The sequence below is a fragment of the Hypanus sabinus genome, chromosome 5, assembly GCF_030144855.1.
Source record: "Hypanus sabinus isolate sHypSab1 chromosome 5, sHypSab1.hap1, whole genome shotgun sequence".
NCBI classification, from domain to species: Eukaryota; Metazoa; Chordata; class Chondrichthyes; order Myliobatiformes; family Dasyatidae; genus Hypanus; species Hypanus sabinus.
The window spans coordinates 151,980,188-151,996,811 of record NC_082710.1 but is presented as its reverse complement, the minus strand read 5'-3'; the positions used below and the strand labels follow the sequence as shown (position 1 = coordinate 151,996,811).

General features: G+C 42.3%; 1 protein-coding gene and 1 pseudogene across 1 annotated transcript in view; both read right to left on the bottom strand.

Moving 5' to 3' along the window:
- Nucleotides 1-16,624, bottom strand: part of LOC132394785 (uncharacterized) — a 79,609-nt gene that overhangs the window by 60,709 nt on the left and 2,276 nt on the right. The window contains exons 2-4 of the mRNA XM_059971192.1: nucleotides 8,737-9,190; nucleotides 5,895-5,990; nucleotides 3,554-3,787 (exon numbers count right to left, since the gene is read on the bottom strand). Of these exons, the coding sequence (XP_059827175.1) occupies nucleotides 3,554-3,787; nucleotides 5,895-5,990; nucleotides 8,737-9,150 (744 nt within the window). The 5' untranslated portion in view covers nucleotides 9,151-9,190. The remainder of the gene's footprint in view (nucleotides 1-3,553; nucleotides 3,788-5,894; nucleotides 5,991-8,736; nucleotides 9,191-16,624) is intronic.
- Nucleotides 271-3,528, bottom strand: LOC132394461 (general transcription factor II-I repeat domain-containing protein 2-like; annotated as a pseudogene).

Here is a 16,624-nt window from a genome sequence, read left to right as displayed (position 1 = left end):
TTTACGAATTTTATTTTTTATGAAGCAGATTGCCTAGCAAGCATTCTTTTTATGACTGGTATTAACTTACAGACGTAGATTACAAGAAAGTAGGCAACGAGAAAGAAACAATGCTATTTCGGCCAAGATTGTTTTGGGAGCCATACCTTTTCCATTAATAAACCGTTTGAAATCAAGCATTAGCAAACACAAATGTAGACCTAATGCAGGGGTGTCAAACTCAAATATACAGTGGCCAAAATTTTTTTAAAAATCGGTACAAGTCGAGGGCCAGACTGGTTCAGCGTTTATTGCAAAACTTATTGAAATGAATTTATTACACATATTAACCTGGAACTAACAAAGCTTAGGTTATTGCCTACAAAAACAACATTGAACATTAAATAAATAAAAAATCAGTTGCATTTATTTCTTATGGCTTCATCTGCAGTTTTTCCGGAGTAATTTCTAATGAAAACATTTTTCCACAGGCCAACACTCTGTGATTCACACTAGTCTAAGCCAGATACTTGGCATCTCATCTTGGATGCAAGTTCATCAATGTTTGGGGTCAGGCTCTGAGCTGAGGAAATCCTCAGAATTGAGTGAAGGTGTTCATCAGAAAGATGACTCCTGTGTGATGTTTTGTTTATCTTCATCAAAGAGAAGAGTTGTTCACACAGATATGTGCTGCCAAACAGTGAGCATTTGAGCAGCTTGGGTACGCAGCTGGGACATTGTGTCAGGAATGAAACGTAGAAAATGTGCAGCGCCCACCGAGTCATACTTTGCCTTGAGTGTGTCACTACATTGGAGTTCAATCAGTTCCATTTGTATGCTGATTGGTGCGCTTTCCACATCAGCTGCAAATGGATTACTGAGCAGTTCAAACCTGCATTTTTGGGCTTCAAAGTTGGCAAATCACCATGTGAAGTTGGCACCAAGTATGCCAAGTTTTTCAGCAAACTTTGCACATGGGAACACTGCGGTAGAATCCTGCTCTTTCATAGTTTGGCAACACGGAAAATGGCTCAAGTTTTCTTGCTGCATCACGTCTCCCACAGGCGCAGCTTGGTTTTAAAAGCCCTCACTGCAGCGTACATGTCTGTGATCACACGACCCCGCCCCTGAAGCTGCAGATTGAGCGCATTGAGATGGCTCGTGATGCCACACAGAAACACCATTTCACAAAGCAACTTTTTATCCCGGAGCTCTGTTGTGTCTTTCCCTTTGCTTTCCATGAACTGACAGATCTCCTCAAACAACTCGAAACATCTTTTCAGCACTTTTCCTTGGCTTAACCATCGCACCTCTGTGTGATAGGGCAAATCAATATATTCTGAACCCAACTCCTCCAGAAACGACTTGAACTCGTGGTGATTTAAACCTTTGGCTCTTAAGTTAACTGCTCGTGTTATGGTGCTCATTATATGTTCCATTTTCAAGGCTTTGCCACACAACGATTCCTGGTGTATGATGCAGTGATAAGCTGTCAGCTCACCTGCGCCGTTTTCCTCCCACATCTTCTCCCAGATCCTGCCCACCAATCCACTCTTGACCACACATCGCAGGCGCTCCATCTGTCATCAGTCCCACAAGTTTATCCTAAGGCAGCCTCATTATATTTACACATCTGGATACCTCTTCAAAGAGATCTTTTCCAGTAGTTGTGCCATGCACTGATCTTAATCCCAAAAGTTCCTGTTACACACAGACTTGAGTCCACTCCACGAATGAAAATTGACAATTGGGCAGTATCAGAAGTGTCCCTGCTCTCATCCACAAGCAAGGTAATATGCGATGAAATCTCTTCCCTTCCCCACCAGCTGTTGTTGTAGATTGGTGGCAAGCTCACGTTCACGGTCAGCAACGGTGTTTCTGCTCAGGCTCACATTTGAAAATGCTTGCCTTTTATCTGGGCACACGACGTCGCAAATTTTCATCATGCAGTTTTTAACAAATTCTCCCTCGGTAAAGGGCCGGGCTGATTTAGCGATCTCTGCTGCCACAATAAAACTAACCTTTACAGCAGCCTCACTTTGTGTTTTGGCTTTTGTGAACATGGCCTGCTTTGACGCCAGACATCTTTTCAACTCTTCTACCTTCTGGAGCTTCTGTTTCTTGTCCAGATGCTTGTATTTGTCATGGTGTTTCGTTTCATAGTGTCATCTTATGTTATATTCTTTAATTACAGCCACCGTCTCCGCACACAAGACAAACAGGTTTGCCCTTTATATCTGCGAACATATACTCTGCCTCCCACCCTGCCTTGAAAAGCCGTTTTCAAGGTCCACCTTTTGTTCAGCCATTTTTGGGGTGAGGGATAGCTGAAAGTTGACCACACATGACTAGCGCCATAAGGATGCTGACGAGATAGTAAGGCAAGCGCAAGCAATGCACTGGCAGTGCATTGTGGGATTTGTAGTATTAGTGGTGCATGCAATATACCGGTGGGCCAGCTCTAATAGAAAAAAAAATTATTCATTAATGATATTTAGGAAATAAACCAGGGAAACCGAATAAACACTAAAAACCCTGAAAACCTGGTACCTGAATAATCTCAGCATTAGTCATATCATACGCCATAGGCGCTTCGATTACTGGGGCCAGCTTTAATAGTAATTAGATATTATCTCGTGGGCCGGATTTGGCCCGCGGGCCTTGAGTTTGACATATATGCTTTATAGCTTCCTGAAACTAATCTAATATCAGGCAGGAACAGCACTGGACGCCTTCAGCCTCCCCAGTTCACCAGTCAACTCTGGCCCGTCTCACCCCTCTCACCTATTTATTCCACTCCCTGTCTTCTCCACTTTCTGATGATGCAGAGGTTCTTCCTGAAATGTTGAGAACGTGCTCTCCCCAAACACATGCCACTCCACATCTAATGAGCTCCACCAGCATTGTTGCTCTGGATTCCAGCACCCGAATTCGCTGGTGTCTCTGACAGCCATTGATGGGTGTGGGATATCAGTGCAGGATGTCTGCTCATTACTGCATAGAGGCCCCTCAGTCACTGCTTCAAACTGAAAGTATTAAGGGGAATGTAAACATTGCCGGGTAGCAGCATGGGAAATTGTCCGATTTCAGGACTTGAGAAAATCCCCGAGACAAAAGGAAAAGCAGCCTGCCAGGGATTGCACTCAGCAGACAGGCCCCAAGTCACAGCAAGAAGCACTCAGTCCAGACACTGTGGTTCCAGCTTTAGTAAAGACAAGCAGAGCCCAAAAGATGACAAGGGCCAGCTGTACTGTCAGAGATACTGGTCTTGCAAATGAGACATCTTTGAGGTAGGCAAAATCACAATGTCAGACATGCCATGTTGAATATTAATTAACTGATCAAGATATTGTTGTGCACAAATTGATGGCTACTACACTCCCTTCTGGTCACATTTAAAGTCATTAATTGCTGAAAAGTTGACACAGGAAATGTGTCAAGATCAGGAGGACCATTTCAATGCAAACTTGATTTTTTCATATATAATCCAGAGAAATTGACTCAGAACATGCTTAAAATAAAGAACAGAGCTGAGGTATATCACATGGCAGGTGGACTGCCAGTCACCGCTCACCTGAAGCAGCTCCTGCGGCTCTTTGAAGCTCAGTTGTACCTGCGTATCTTGATACGTTTGCTCAATCTCGGAGGCACCCTGGCAGATCTTCACCAGGTCCTCTTGCAAGGGCCGAATTGTCTTGCAGACCTCCTCATCGATCTTTGCCTCAAGCTCCCGCTTCTTCTCATCGAGAAACTGATAGATGCCGGCCAAATCAGCCTTAACCTGCTCCTTTAGCAATTCACCTTTCTCCTGCACAGAAATAACAACCTCAATACATTTCACTGTATCAGACTTTCAGCATCACCTTCACCAAGCCAAAGATAGCTTCAAATGAAACTGATTGCTTACATCTACATGTATTAGGAATTTGCTATGGTCTGTTATCATAACGCAACAAAGAAAATCCATTAAAAATTACAGTGGATAATGGTCAATTGGGACACTTCAGGACCAGTACATTTTGGCCCAATTAAACAGGTGCCTCAAATAGCTGAAGTTTCATGGAAATAGTTAAAAGTATAATAAAGATAAGCTACTGTTCAATTATGTAATACATTATGGATTTAAATACAGAACAAATAGGAATACCACCAATACTACAGTACAATAAGACTGTATTCGTTCCTAATTGTTACTGATAGAAGAATTTGTCGCTGCTGATGAATCATTTCCGTTCAACTGTTCCTACTGGTTCCCCTCCCCTACTATTCCCACCCAATAACCCAACCTCCCTTATTTGGTTCTGCACTCCACCTTCATTTCGATTTACTTAATATCATCCGCAACCCTTTTCACTACACATCCTTTGTCACAACTTCCACTCTTCCCTTTTCAATCTGTTCATCACCTCTCCTTACCTATCACTTGCATACTGTTGGCCCAGCCTCTCCTTTCACCACTTGATGCTGTCTACCCACCCCTCCTTATCTTTCAGTCCAGATGAATGGCTTAGACTCAAAACATCAACTGCCAACTTCTCTCCATTGATGACAAGACCCACTGGTGCAAACCTTTGATGATAAGATGTCGCTTTCTTTAGACAACCCTTCTTGCAGATATGACATACTACTGATGGCAGGGAGGGATGTGCCTGTTATATATTGGGTTGAGTACATTACCCATTGCAGCTTCTTACATTCCTGAACATTTGAACTGAAACTAGATCATGAGGCAAACAGTCAAGGTACAGTCAACAGTATATCTGTACGAGTTTGTTCGGTGACATGCCAAACCTTAACCCTGTAAAAAAAAAAAAAAGAAAAAAAAAGCTGCTTAATTGGAGCTGATGCACATTCCTTATGATTGCATGTATGTGCTGGGCCCAAAACAGGTCACTCCAAAATGCTAACACTCAGGAATTTAAGGCTACTCTGTCCATTGACAATCCTCCACCATAGACTGGTGAATGTTCTAGTTACACCTTCTCAATTGCAGCTACCATCGGGCAGGAGGTATAAAAGGCCTGAAGTCCTGCACCAGCGGTTCAGGAAAATCAATTTCCACTCAACCAGTCAGTTCTTGAAACAACTTGAAGTAATTCTAATCACTACACTCGATCAGACTGTATTAAGTGCCACACAGTGGTGTAGCAGTTAGTGTAATCACTTTACAGCACCAGTAATTGTCCACCAGAAATCAGTTTTCACCAGCGTCTGTAAAGAATTTGTAGGTTCTCCTGTGACCATGTGGATTTCTTAAGGGTGTTCCAGTTGCCCCTGACATTCCAAATAAGTATGGCAATAGTTAGAATTAATAGTCTGTGAGCAAGCTTTGTCGGCACAAGTTGCAACATAATCCTTGTTGATTTGATGCAAAACAATCTAATCTTTCATTCTTTAAATTAGGTTTAGTTTTCTGCTTAATATTTTTCTAACTGTTTCTGCAACATCTATGTTTTTTTTCCCTTTGGAAATGCTGCTTATCTGATGCTATGTGCCTGTGTACGTAGAAGTGTAGGCAAGTGTTTCATTGCATCTGGGCCTAAGTGTACTTCTGCACATGATAGTAATCTAGACTTTTACTTTTAGATTCTGCTTGACCTACTGAGCTCCTTCAGCAATTTTTTATTGCACCAGATTGCAGCACTGGTTATTTCTTGCATCTCCAGATTTCTCTATGTGCCTATCCTTAATAACCGACCTTTTATTCAGAGGCTGCGACTTTGAGTTCTAAATATATAAGACAGGGGAAACATGAACTCTGTATCACTCCCATGAAAGTTTTATACCTTTCACAAAGATCACCTCTTGTTTCTCCGAATTCAGGAGTGCATGATCGATTCAGAAAGAATTGTACAAACCTTTTGTACCCCGAGAGCCAAGGAATACAACACCTGGTGCAAGGGATTGATTCTCACCTTGATTTTGGAAATCTTTGCTTCTTGCTGGCTTTGACGTTGACCTGCCTGCTCTCTTTGGGCATGGAGAAAATCTTTGGCTTTTTCCAACATTTCCTGGAGAAATGATGTACTATTTTAGTTCTGATACTAACATGTTACTGAGCAGATTAAGTCACTAACACAAAATATCCACAACCAGTGTGCCACAAATACTTAGCAGAACTGAGTCTGTCAATGAATGAGAAAGTGAACTAAAGTTTACAGCGTTTAATCTTTAGCCGGTTGCTGGATTAAACCACAGTTCAGAAAGACACCAAGTAATGTGAAGGCATGTGATGTGACAACAATTTCTCCTCATTTTGTCTTTGGATGATGTGACCATAAAACCATATGTTGCGAATGAGGAGCAACTCTGATGGGCAGAAGGGTACAGAATCGCCAATGCCCCCCCCCCCCCCCCCCGTTGGAGAATCGCAAATCGCTACTATTCCGATGCTGTTATCAAAGTAAATGAGAGAGATAAACAACTCATACAAATTTATGAGAGAGGGGCACAGCATAGCTTGGAATGTCTCCTATTGACAAAGACAGATTACTGCTATTGTCTCTTGGAGAAGGAATCGTGTATTGAGTACTGTTCTATTCATTGAAACCCCTCAGGGGCAACCAGAGTGGTCTGGTTGAGGGATTGCATCATCCCAACCTGACTGACATCCGAGACCCCGTGAGTGGGGATAAAAGTAGTGTCTGGGGAACACCCCTCAGACGCACCAGGAGAGACGCTACGAGACCGGTGGGGGCTTGTGTGTGTGTCCATCCTCGCCTGGGTGACAAGTCCTCCATGGAACGGTCTAGCTAAAAGACTGAGGGGGTCATACTTGAATGGCCATAGAAACAATGCATCAACGGATCAAGATCATTAAAGTCGGCAAGTTACTCTCTCTCTCCCCCCAACAATTGCAGCACAGTGATCAGCAACTACCTTAGCCTGCATGAACCGAACTGAACTTTGCATTTCCATCAGACAATTCATTATCCCCCTAGACAACGATAGAGCTTATTTCTTATTGATTATTTTTATACCTGCACTTTTAGGTTTAGTATTGATGTCGTATATTAGCTGTATATTTGCACTGATATTATTTGTGTATTTTTACTAATAAATACTGTTAAAAATAGTGTCATCAGACTTCAACGGATACTCCTATCTTTGCTGGTAAGATACCCAGTTACGGGGTTTGTAACACGTAAGAATTAGGCCATTGGGCCAATCAAGCACGCTCCGCCATTCAATCATGGCTGATCCTTTTTTTCTCCTCCTCAACCCAGTTCCTGGCCTTCTCCCCGTAACCTTTGATGCCATGTCATATCAAGAACCTATGAATCTCTGCCTTTAGAATATCCAACGACCTGCCCTCCACAACAGCATGTGGCAACAAATTCACCACCCTTTGGCTAAAGGAATTTCTTCACATCTGTTTTGAAAGGGCGCCTCTCTGTCCTGAACCTGTGCTCTCTTGTCGTAGACTCTCCCACCATGGGAAACATCCATACCACCTCTAACCTGTCTAGGCCTTTCAACATTCAAAAAGTTTCAATGAGATCTCCCCTCATCCTTCTGAATTCCAGGAAGTACAGACCCAGAGCCATTAAACGTTCCTCTTTTAAAAACAGTTTCATTCCTTTCACTTGGCTCGAACTCTGCTTTACCACAGCTGTCCAAGAACACAAGAATATAGGAGTAGGCCTCTTAAATCTGTGACACCATTCAATATAATTGTGGTTGATTCATGCCCGTTCCTCCAACCCATTAATAGATTGATCTTTCAATTATTAGTCTATCTGTATTTCATATATATTTAACAGTCTGGCTTCCAGTATCCTCAAGGCTGAGAGTTCAAGAGATTTACCACTGAGAGCAGAAATTTCTATGCTTCTCAGTCTTAAATGAGGGGCTATTTATTTTGTAGTTATGTCTTTGTCCACACTATATCTCAGCTTCCTGACCGCCTTACATTCTATCTGTATATCCACACTCTTCCTGTATTTCATCTTACTCGGTACTTTCATATTCTTCCCATTATCTCCATCTTTCCCAGGAATACCCAGCCGTGGCACATTGCCACATCCTGCTTACACCAGATCGATATCTCTCACTATTCACCTCCAGAACCAGTAACTCTCATATCTGCCCTCTTAGATCCTGCTTTTGTTATCCACATCCCTTCAACTGCTGGGCATCGGGAAACTGTGGATAGCAAAGATGGTTGTCAAAAGTTACAGTAGGACATAAATCTGTTGTAATTATGGGCAGAAAAGTGGCAGGTGGAGATTAATCTGGATAAGTGTGAGTTGTTGCTCTTTGGGAGGTCAAATAGATAGAGAACATTCTCACCAAATGGCAGGACCCTTCGGAGAGAGATTGAGGCTCAGGCTTCAAAGTGGCCACTCAAGTAGATATGCTGGTAAAGGCGGCATACTGCAAGCTTGTCTACACTTTGCTGGCATTCAGTATAAAAGTAAGAATCCATGAAAACCTTGGCCCCTTCCAGAACAACACTTACCAACATTAAAGTGACCTACTTTTCTGTTTTGGCTAATGGTGCACTTACTCCATCCGGCATGTCTTTGCTCAATCACTCAGCTGGAGGGTGGGCTATGAAGGTGAAAAATGTGAAGACAATATTCCCTCAAAGACACTTCACATCCCACTACTTACCAACCTTACCACTTCCTACCAGCGGCTTATTCCAATGCCTCCAGTTTATTTCCTTCCAAACCGCATTCCACCTACCTTGTGCATAACACCCCTCTTCATGAGGTATCCCCCTCAGTCCTTGCAGAATGACAACCCACTTACTCTATACATGACGGAAGCCTCCTCAATGGGGATGACTCTGTGACCACTGTGTTCACTGGAGCATGAGCATACCACACAGAGTAGACCCTGGCACCCCAGACAGAAGAGCTTGTGTTTCTCGTCGTGCCTCTGACAGTAGAAGGTGGGGCTCCCCCAGCGGGGCTCTGGTTTCAGCTCCTTCACGCCTTCCACGATGTTGGCCAACAGCCGGTTGGGTTTCAGCCTCCTCTCCCTGAACACTTTCCTGCACTCAGGGCAGGAGTAGAAGGCTTCGCCCTGCTCCCAGCTCCGTGAGATGCACAGCCGGCAGAAATTGTGCTCACATTCCAGAGTGACTGGCTCCTGGAAGAAGTCCAAACAGATGGAGCAGGTCACCTCACTGAAGAGTCTACCGAGAGGTGAAGCAGCAGCCATTTTCTAAAGGCCAGTCTTGTCAACTATTGTCCCTAAAAATCTGCAGAAATAAAAATAATCCTTATTTAATGATGAAGTGATACTTTTTAAACACCCACAATTGCTTCAACAGATGACACCACCATAGATGGCTGAATCTCAAGTAACAATATGTCAGATTTAGAGCCTCATGGCATGGTGTCATGACAACAACATTTCTCTCAATGGCTGAACAGATGAGCTCCTCATAGACTTCAGTAAGGGGGAGGCAATGCACAAAATACTGTTTGAATCAATGACACTGAGCTCACAAAGGAGGAAAACCTCAATCTCAGAATGAATATCACCAATAGCCTTTGTGTTCTGATCACTTAGATATGATAACCAAGAAAACAGACAGGCCAAGATGGCCTGTAGTGCCTGCAGAGGACAAAGAAATTTGGCATGCTCCCTTTGACCCCACCAATTTTCATAGATGCACCACAGGAGCATCCCATCTGGATGTATCACAGCTTGTTAGAGCAACTGCTTTGAAGTTGACCAGTGGAAAATTCAGAGAATTGTGGACACAGCTTAACAGATCATGGAAAACATCCTGCACTCCCTGGACTCTGTCTACTCTACACATCTTGCTGCCTTGTTAACACAAGCAACATAATCAAAGACTCCACCCACCCTAAGCATTCTCTTCTCTCCCTCCCATCAGTAGAAGATATAAAGTCTAAAAGCTTGTACACCAGATTCAAGGACAGTTTCTATCGCATTGTCATAAAATTATACAATGAAATAGTCTCTCATAAGCAACCTCATTATGACCTGACATAGTACACTTCCGCTTGCAGTGCATGCTTTCTGTAGTTGTAACACTGTCGGGCATTTTATCGTTTTACCATGTACTACCTCAATGCTATAAAGTTACCTTTACAAATATCATGTTTAACAGCCTGTGAAAGGTTTCAATGCTAATGTAATGGTTTCTCTGTAGCTCAGTATTTGTGTTATGACTAGAAATAGTGGGAGCTTCGGAATGTGTGCTGGCCAGTGAGGGGAGGTGCTTTTCTCTCTTGTGTGTCCAAGAGAAGGTTTCATGGTCTCTTGTTCAGTGGAAGATGGAGAGAGAAATTGCCAGAATGGAGAAATTGTAGACTGCAGGACAGAGTGGACTTGGAATGGAGTCCAGAGTTGACAAGGCCTGAGGGAAAATTGATGGAGAACAAACAAATGGGAAAACAGTGTGCTGCAATGTTACACATTAGACTGTTTCATGAGAATGGGCCCTTTTTCTTTACTAACCCTATAGTCAAATTAATTATAAAGCTAAATCATTTAATTGCATGTTGTTTACTGTTTGTAGATGGTACTGATTTGTAACAGGGGAACACATCACACAGCATCCACCCAAACAAGATTTCTCAAGCTTAGCCAAGCTGGAGGCTGTCTTCTACTAGATTAACGCCGTTAGCCAAACTTGATGGTTACACATACAAAGCAAAGCTCTTCATTGTACCTCACTATGTGACAATAAAAAAAAATTAAAATTCAGTTGATGCGATGTGCTTTTTTGTTTCTAAGTATTCATCTAGATGGAGCATTCAATGAAGCTAAGGTCAACTCTGTTTGGTTGGTGTTGAAGATTTCCCTCTAAATTTCTCAGCCTACGTCACCAGAAAAACATGAACATATTAATAAGAATGCAAATACTGGAATTCTAAAGCAAAGCAAAAATATTGCATCTAGGTTCACATGGATGCACCAAATGAAAGACAAGCAAAGCCAATATTTCAAGCAAAAAAAAACTGGGAGAGAGAAATTCCTACCACTATCCGTAAGGAATTTGCTCATTCTCCCCATGACTGTGTGGGTTTCCTCCAGGTGCTCTGGTTTTCTCCTACTATCCATAGATGTACCAGTTTGTAAGTTAACTGGTCATTGTAAATTGTCCATGATAAGGCTAAAGTTAAATCCAGGGTTGCTAGGTGGCACATCTTGAAGGGTCATGCTACATCTCATAGAAACATAGAAAACCTACAGCACAACACAGGCCCTTTGGCCCACAAAGCTGGGGCAAAAATGTCCTTACCTTAGAAAATTCCTCGGGTTACCAATAGCCCTCTATTTTTCTGAACTCCATATGCCTGTCCTTGGGTAACCCTCTATTTTTCTAAGCTCCATATTCGTATCCAGGAGTTTCCTAAAAAACACAATAATATCTGCCTCCACCACTGTCGCTGGCAGCCCATTCCACACACTCACCATTCACTGCATAAACAAACTTACCCAAAATCTCCTCTGTACCTATTTCCAAGCACCTTAAAGCTGTGCCCTTTCTTGCTAGCCATTTCAGCCTTGGGAAAAAGCCTCTGACTATCCAAATGATCAATGCCTCTCATCATCCTATACACCTCCATCAGGTCCCCTTCATCCTCCATCAGTCCAAGGAAAAAAGCCCGAGTTCACTCAACCTATTCTCATAAGGCATGCTCCTCCATTCCAGGAAACATCCTTGTAATTCTTCTCTGCACTCTTTCTATAGCTTCCACATCCTTCCTACAGTGAGGCGACCAGAACTGAGCACAGTACTCCAAGTAGGGTCTGACCAAGGTCTTGTACAGCTGTAACATTACCAATTGGATCTTAAACACAATCCCATGGTTGATGAAGGCCAATGCACCGTATGCCTTCTTAACCAGTCAACCTGCGCAGCAGCATTGCATGTACAATGGACTCAGATCCCAAGATACCTCTGATCCTCCACACTGCCAAGAGTCTCACCATTAATACTATATTCTGTCATCATATTTAACCTATCAAAATGAACCATCTCACACTTATCAGGGTTGAACTCCATATGCCACTCCTCAGCCATCGTATCAATATCCCGCTGTAACCTCTGACAGCGCTCCACACCATCCACAACACCTCCAACCTTAGAGTCATCAACAAACTTACTAACCCATCCCTCCACTTCCTTATCCAGGTCACTTATAAAAAGATTAATGGTCCCAGAACAGATTGCTGAGGCATACCACTGGTCACCAACCTCCACGCAGAATATGACCCTTCTACAACCGCTGTTTGCCTTCTGTGGGCAAGCAACTTGTGGATCTACAAAGTAATGTTCCCCTGGATTCCCATTCCTCCTTACTTTTTCAATAAGCCTTGCAAGGGGTACCTTGCCAAATACTTTGCGGAAATCCATGTACACTACATCCACTACTACACCTTCATCAACCTGCTTAGTCACATCCTCAGAAAATGCAATCAGGCTCATAATGCATGATCTGCCATTCACAAAGCCTTGTTGACTATTCCTATTCATATTATGCCTCTCAAAATGTTCATAAACCCCGCCTCTCAGGATATTCTCCAACAACTTCCCAACCACTTAAGTAATTTCCTGGGCTATCTCTACTCCGTTCCTTGAATAAGGGTACAACATCCGCAACCCTCCAATCCTCCAGAACCTCCCATGTCCCAATTGACGATGGAAAGATAAATGCCAGAGGCTCAGCAATCTCCTCTCTTGCGTCCCACAGTAGACTGGGGTACATCTCGTCCTGTCCTGGTGACTTATTCAACTTGATGCTTTCCAAAAGCTCCAGCACATCCTCCTTCTTAATATCTACATGCTCAAGCTTTTCAGTCGACTGTGTCACCCCAATTGCCAAGATCCTTTTCAGTAGTGAATATTGAAGCAAAATACTCATGAAGTACCTCTGCTATCTCCTCTGGTTCCATACACTTTTCCACCGTCACACTTAATTGGTCCTATTCTATCATGTCTTATCCTCTTGCTCTTCACATACTAGTAGAATGCTTAGGGGTTTTCCTTAAACCTGTCTGCCAAGGCCTTCTCATGTCCCCTTCTGGCTCTCCTAACTTCTTTCTTAAGCTCCTTCCTGTTAACTTTACAATATTCTGGATCTCTACCATTAACTAATTTGTTGATCCTTTCGTAAGCTTTTTTCCTTCTTAACTAGATTTTCACCAGCCTTTGTTCACCACAGTTCCTGTACCCCACCATCCTTTCCCTGTCTCATTGGAATGTACCTATGCAGAACTCCATTCAAATATCCCCTGAACATTTTTCACATTTCCCTGAGAACATCTGTTCCCAAATTAAGCTTTCAAGTTCTTGCCTGATAGCCTCCTATTTCCCCTTTCTCCAATTAAATGCTTTCCTAACTTGTCTGTTCCTATCCCTCTCCAACGCTATGGTAAATGAGATAGAATCATGATCACTATCTACAAAATGCTCTCCCACTGAGGGATATGACACATGACCAGGTTCATTTCCCAATACATACTGTGTCAAGAAACCTTCCTGAAAACACCTAACTCCACCCCATCTAAACCCCTTGCTCTAGGGAGATGCCAATCAATATTAAGGAAATTAAGATCTCCCACTACAACAACCCTGTTATAATACACCTTTCCAGAATCTGTCTCCCTACCTTCTCCTTGATATCCCCGTTACTAAAAAACACCCAGTAGTTATTGACCCCTTCTGGTTCCTAATTTCCATCCAGAGACTCAGTAGACAACCACTCTATGAATTCCTCCTTTTCTGCAGCCCTGACGCTGTCTCTGATTAGCAATGCCACGCCCCCACTTCTTTTGCCTCTCTCCGTCCTTACACCCTGTCCAGAACAAGACCGCCCTTCTTAAGAGGTTTGTGTAGGTGAGCCTTAGATATCCTGTGTGATTTATAGCCCCACACAAAGGGCAATATGATAGAGTCAAGTTTTTTGTTTAAAAAGATGCATTTAAGTATATAGGCACATTTTGAAAAAGATATAGAAACCTGGGTAGGCTCACCATTTTGATCACATTTACCCATCCAATAATGGATAAGGGCAGTATCCTCCTGGACTCAATATTTGTTCTGAGTTTTTCTAAGGATTCTGTAAAGTTAAATTTGAAAAGATGCTTTGGGTTCTTAGTCAGTTTAATCCCCAAATAGGTGAAACAGTCCTTCTCTACTCTAAAAGACAACTTCTTCAGGAAGTCTTCAGTAAAATGATCCACGAAGGGCATGAATTTGCTCTTTCCCCAATTTATGGTATAGCCAGAAATACTCCCGAAGGAATTTAAATATTCTAGTAGGATGGGAATAGAGACCGCTAGGTCGGATAGACAAACAAGGAGGTCGCCCACGTACAGGGATGCACGGGTCTCAATATTGCCCAACTTAATACCTTTAATGTGTGGTTGGCCCCTAATGCCAATTGCCAGGAGCTCCAGTCCTATGTTAAACAGCAGGGGGGGGGGGGGACAATGGGTCCCCCTGGCAAACACTACATCGCAGAGAGATCTTATTGGATTTATCCCCATTTGTGAGAATGAAGGATTTTGGATTAGTATATAATATTTTAACCCATTCTATAAAAGTGTCGCCAAATCCAAACTTGAGTGTTGCAATTAGATAGGGCCACTATCATATTGAATGCCTTGTGGGCATCTAGAGACAATATAGCAGCTCTATCATCTTTCCCATAATCACATAAAATATTGAGAATTTTGCGGACTTTACAAAAGGAGTACCTGCCTGGGATAAATTTGCTAACACTTTTGTAATTATTTTCGGATCGAAATTTAGTAGTGCAATGGGCCTAGAACTTCCGGGGTCTGTTTCATCTTTAGCTTTTTTTAAATAAAACACAGATACTTGCTTCACAGAGAGGGTGGGAGCAAATTGCTTTTAAAGGTATCCCGAACCATTCTCAGCAAAGTCAGTGTAAGGACATCTCTGAAGGCTTTGTAGAACTCTGGCCCGAACCCGTCTGGTCCAGCTGTCTTACCAGTGGGAAATGTTTTGATGGCATCCTGTAACTCAGATAGCAAAAAATCCAAATCTTCCCTGAAAGCTGCATCTAATCGTGGGAAGTAAAGCGGATCAAAAAATTTATCAAAATCTTCCTGTGTAGCTGTTGATTTAGAGGTGTAAATTTTTGAATAGAACTCACTAAATCTTTTGTTAATATCCTTTAAGTCCGTAAGCATCAGGCCAGATTTGGATTTCATTTTGTAAATGGCTCGTTTTGCTTGTTCTCCTTTTAACTGTTTTGCCAATAATGTCTGTGGTTTGTCACCAAACTCAAACTGTCACTATTTAAGTACTATGTTGTCAATTTGTTCCCCTAAAATGGTTGTATTTGTATTTTAATTTGAGAATGATATTATAATCTGATTGGAGCACAGAGTTTTTGTTGGCTTGTTCAGCCACTAGTAATTCTTTCTTAATCCCTTCCAATCTACCTCGCTTAGCCCTTTTCAGTGTTGCTTCATAAGAAATAATTTGTCCTCTGATATACACTTTGTGTTTCCCCAGAGTGTTGAGTCAGTCACCTCGCTGTTGTCATTGATCTCAAGGAAATGCAAGACATGCATCATAATATATTCTTTAAATGCCTGATCCTTGAGCAAAAAGGGATTAAAAGCACCAGTTATAGGCTTGCTTAGGGAGGAAAATTGAAGAGTGAGATTGACTGGACTATGGTCAGATATTATTATGCTGTGATATTTGGTGTGATCAATATTAGGGATTAATCTAGAGTCAACTAAAAATAATCGATCCATGTATATGATCTGTGTACATGAAAATAAACAGAATAATCATGGTCAGATGGGTGTTGTAGTCTCCAAATCTCCACCACCTTCTTGGACTTCATCAAATTGTCAAGCAAGAATATTGGCTGGGGGGGCGGGGGGGGGGGGGGCAGAGGACAGCCTGTCTAAATACGGGTCCAGGTAGCAACTAAAGTCACCCCCAATCAATATGTGGCTTGAATCATTACCTGGGATCAAGCCAAACACATTACAGAAAAATCCTGGATCATCCGAGTTCAGCCTGTAAATGTTTACCAGTGTAATGGGAAGTGAACTGATATACTCAGTTAAAATTATAAACCTGCCATTTGGATCAATTGTGGATGAGTGAAAACGAAAAGGCACAGACTGACGGAAGAGAATGGCAACGCCTCTGGCTTTGGAAGTGAAAGGTGCCTTATAGACCTGTGAAATCCAATTAGCCCTGAGTTTCCCATGCTGAGTGGCTTTAACATGAGTTACTTGGAAGAATATAATATCAGATTTCATTGACTTCAAATGTGTGAAAACTTTACCTTGCTTTATTGGGTGACCTAAACTGTGCACATTCCAAGTGACCAAGGTTATGGAGTCAAGAGCATTATTCATTTGTGGTACCTTTTGCATTACAATAAAACGCAAACTTAACATTCAGTCTGGCAGCCAGCAAAAACCAACAAAAAAATAACATGAACAGTTACCAAATATATGAACAAAACCCCGATAACGATTGCTTCCCCAAAGGAGCAGAGTTGCCCTCATCCTAACCTGGGACCGCCGGACAAAATCTGAGACAAACACTTCTAAGTAACAGCCCCTCATTAGCACACATCGTAAAGAACAAATTGAGGATAGGAAAAAGAACTGCTATAATTAAATTCTGCCCAGTGCATATTTAGACTCTTCA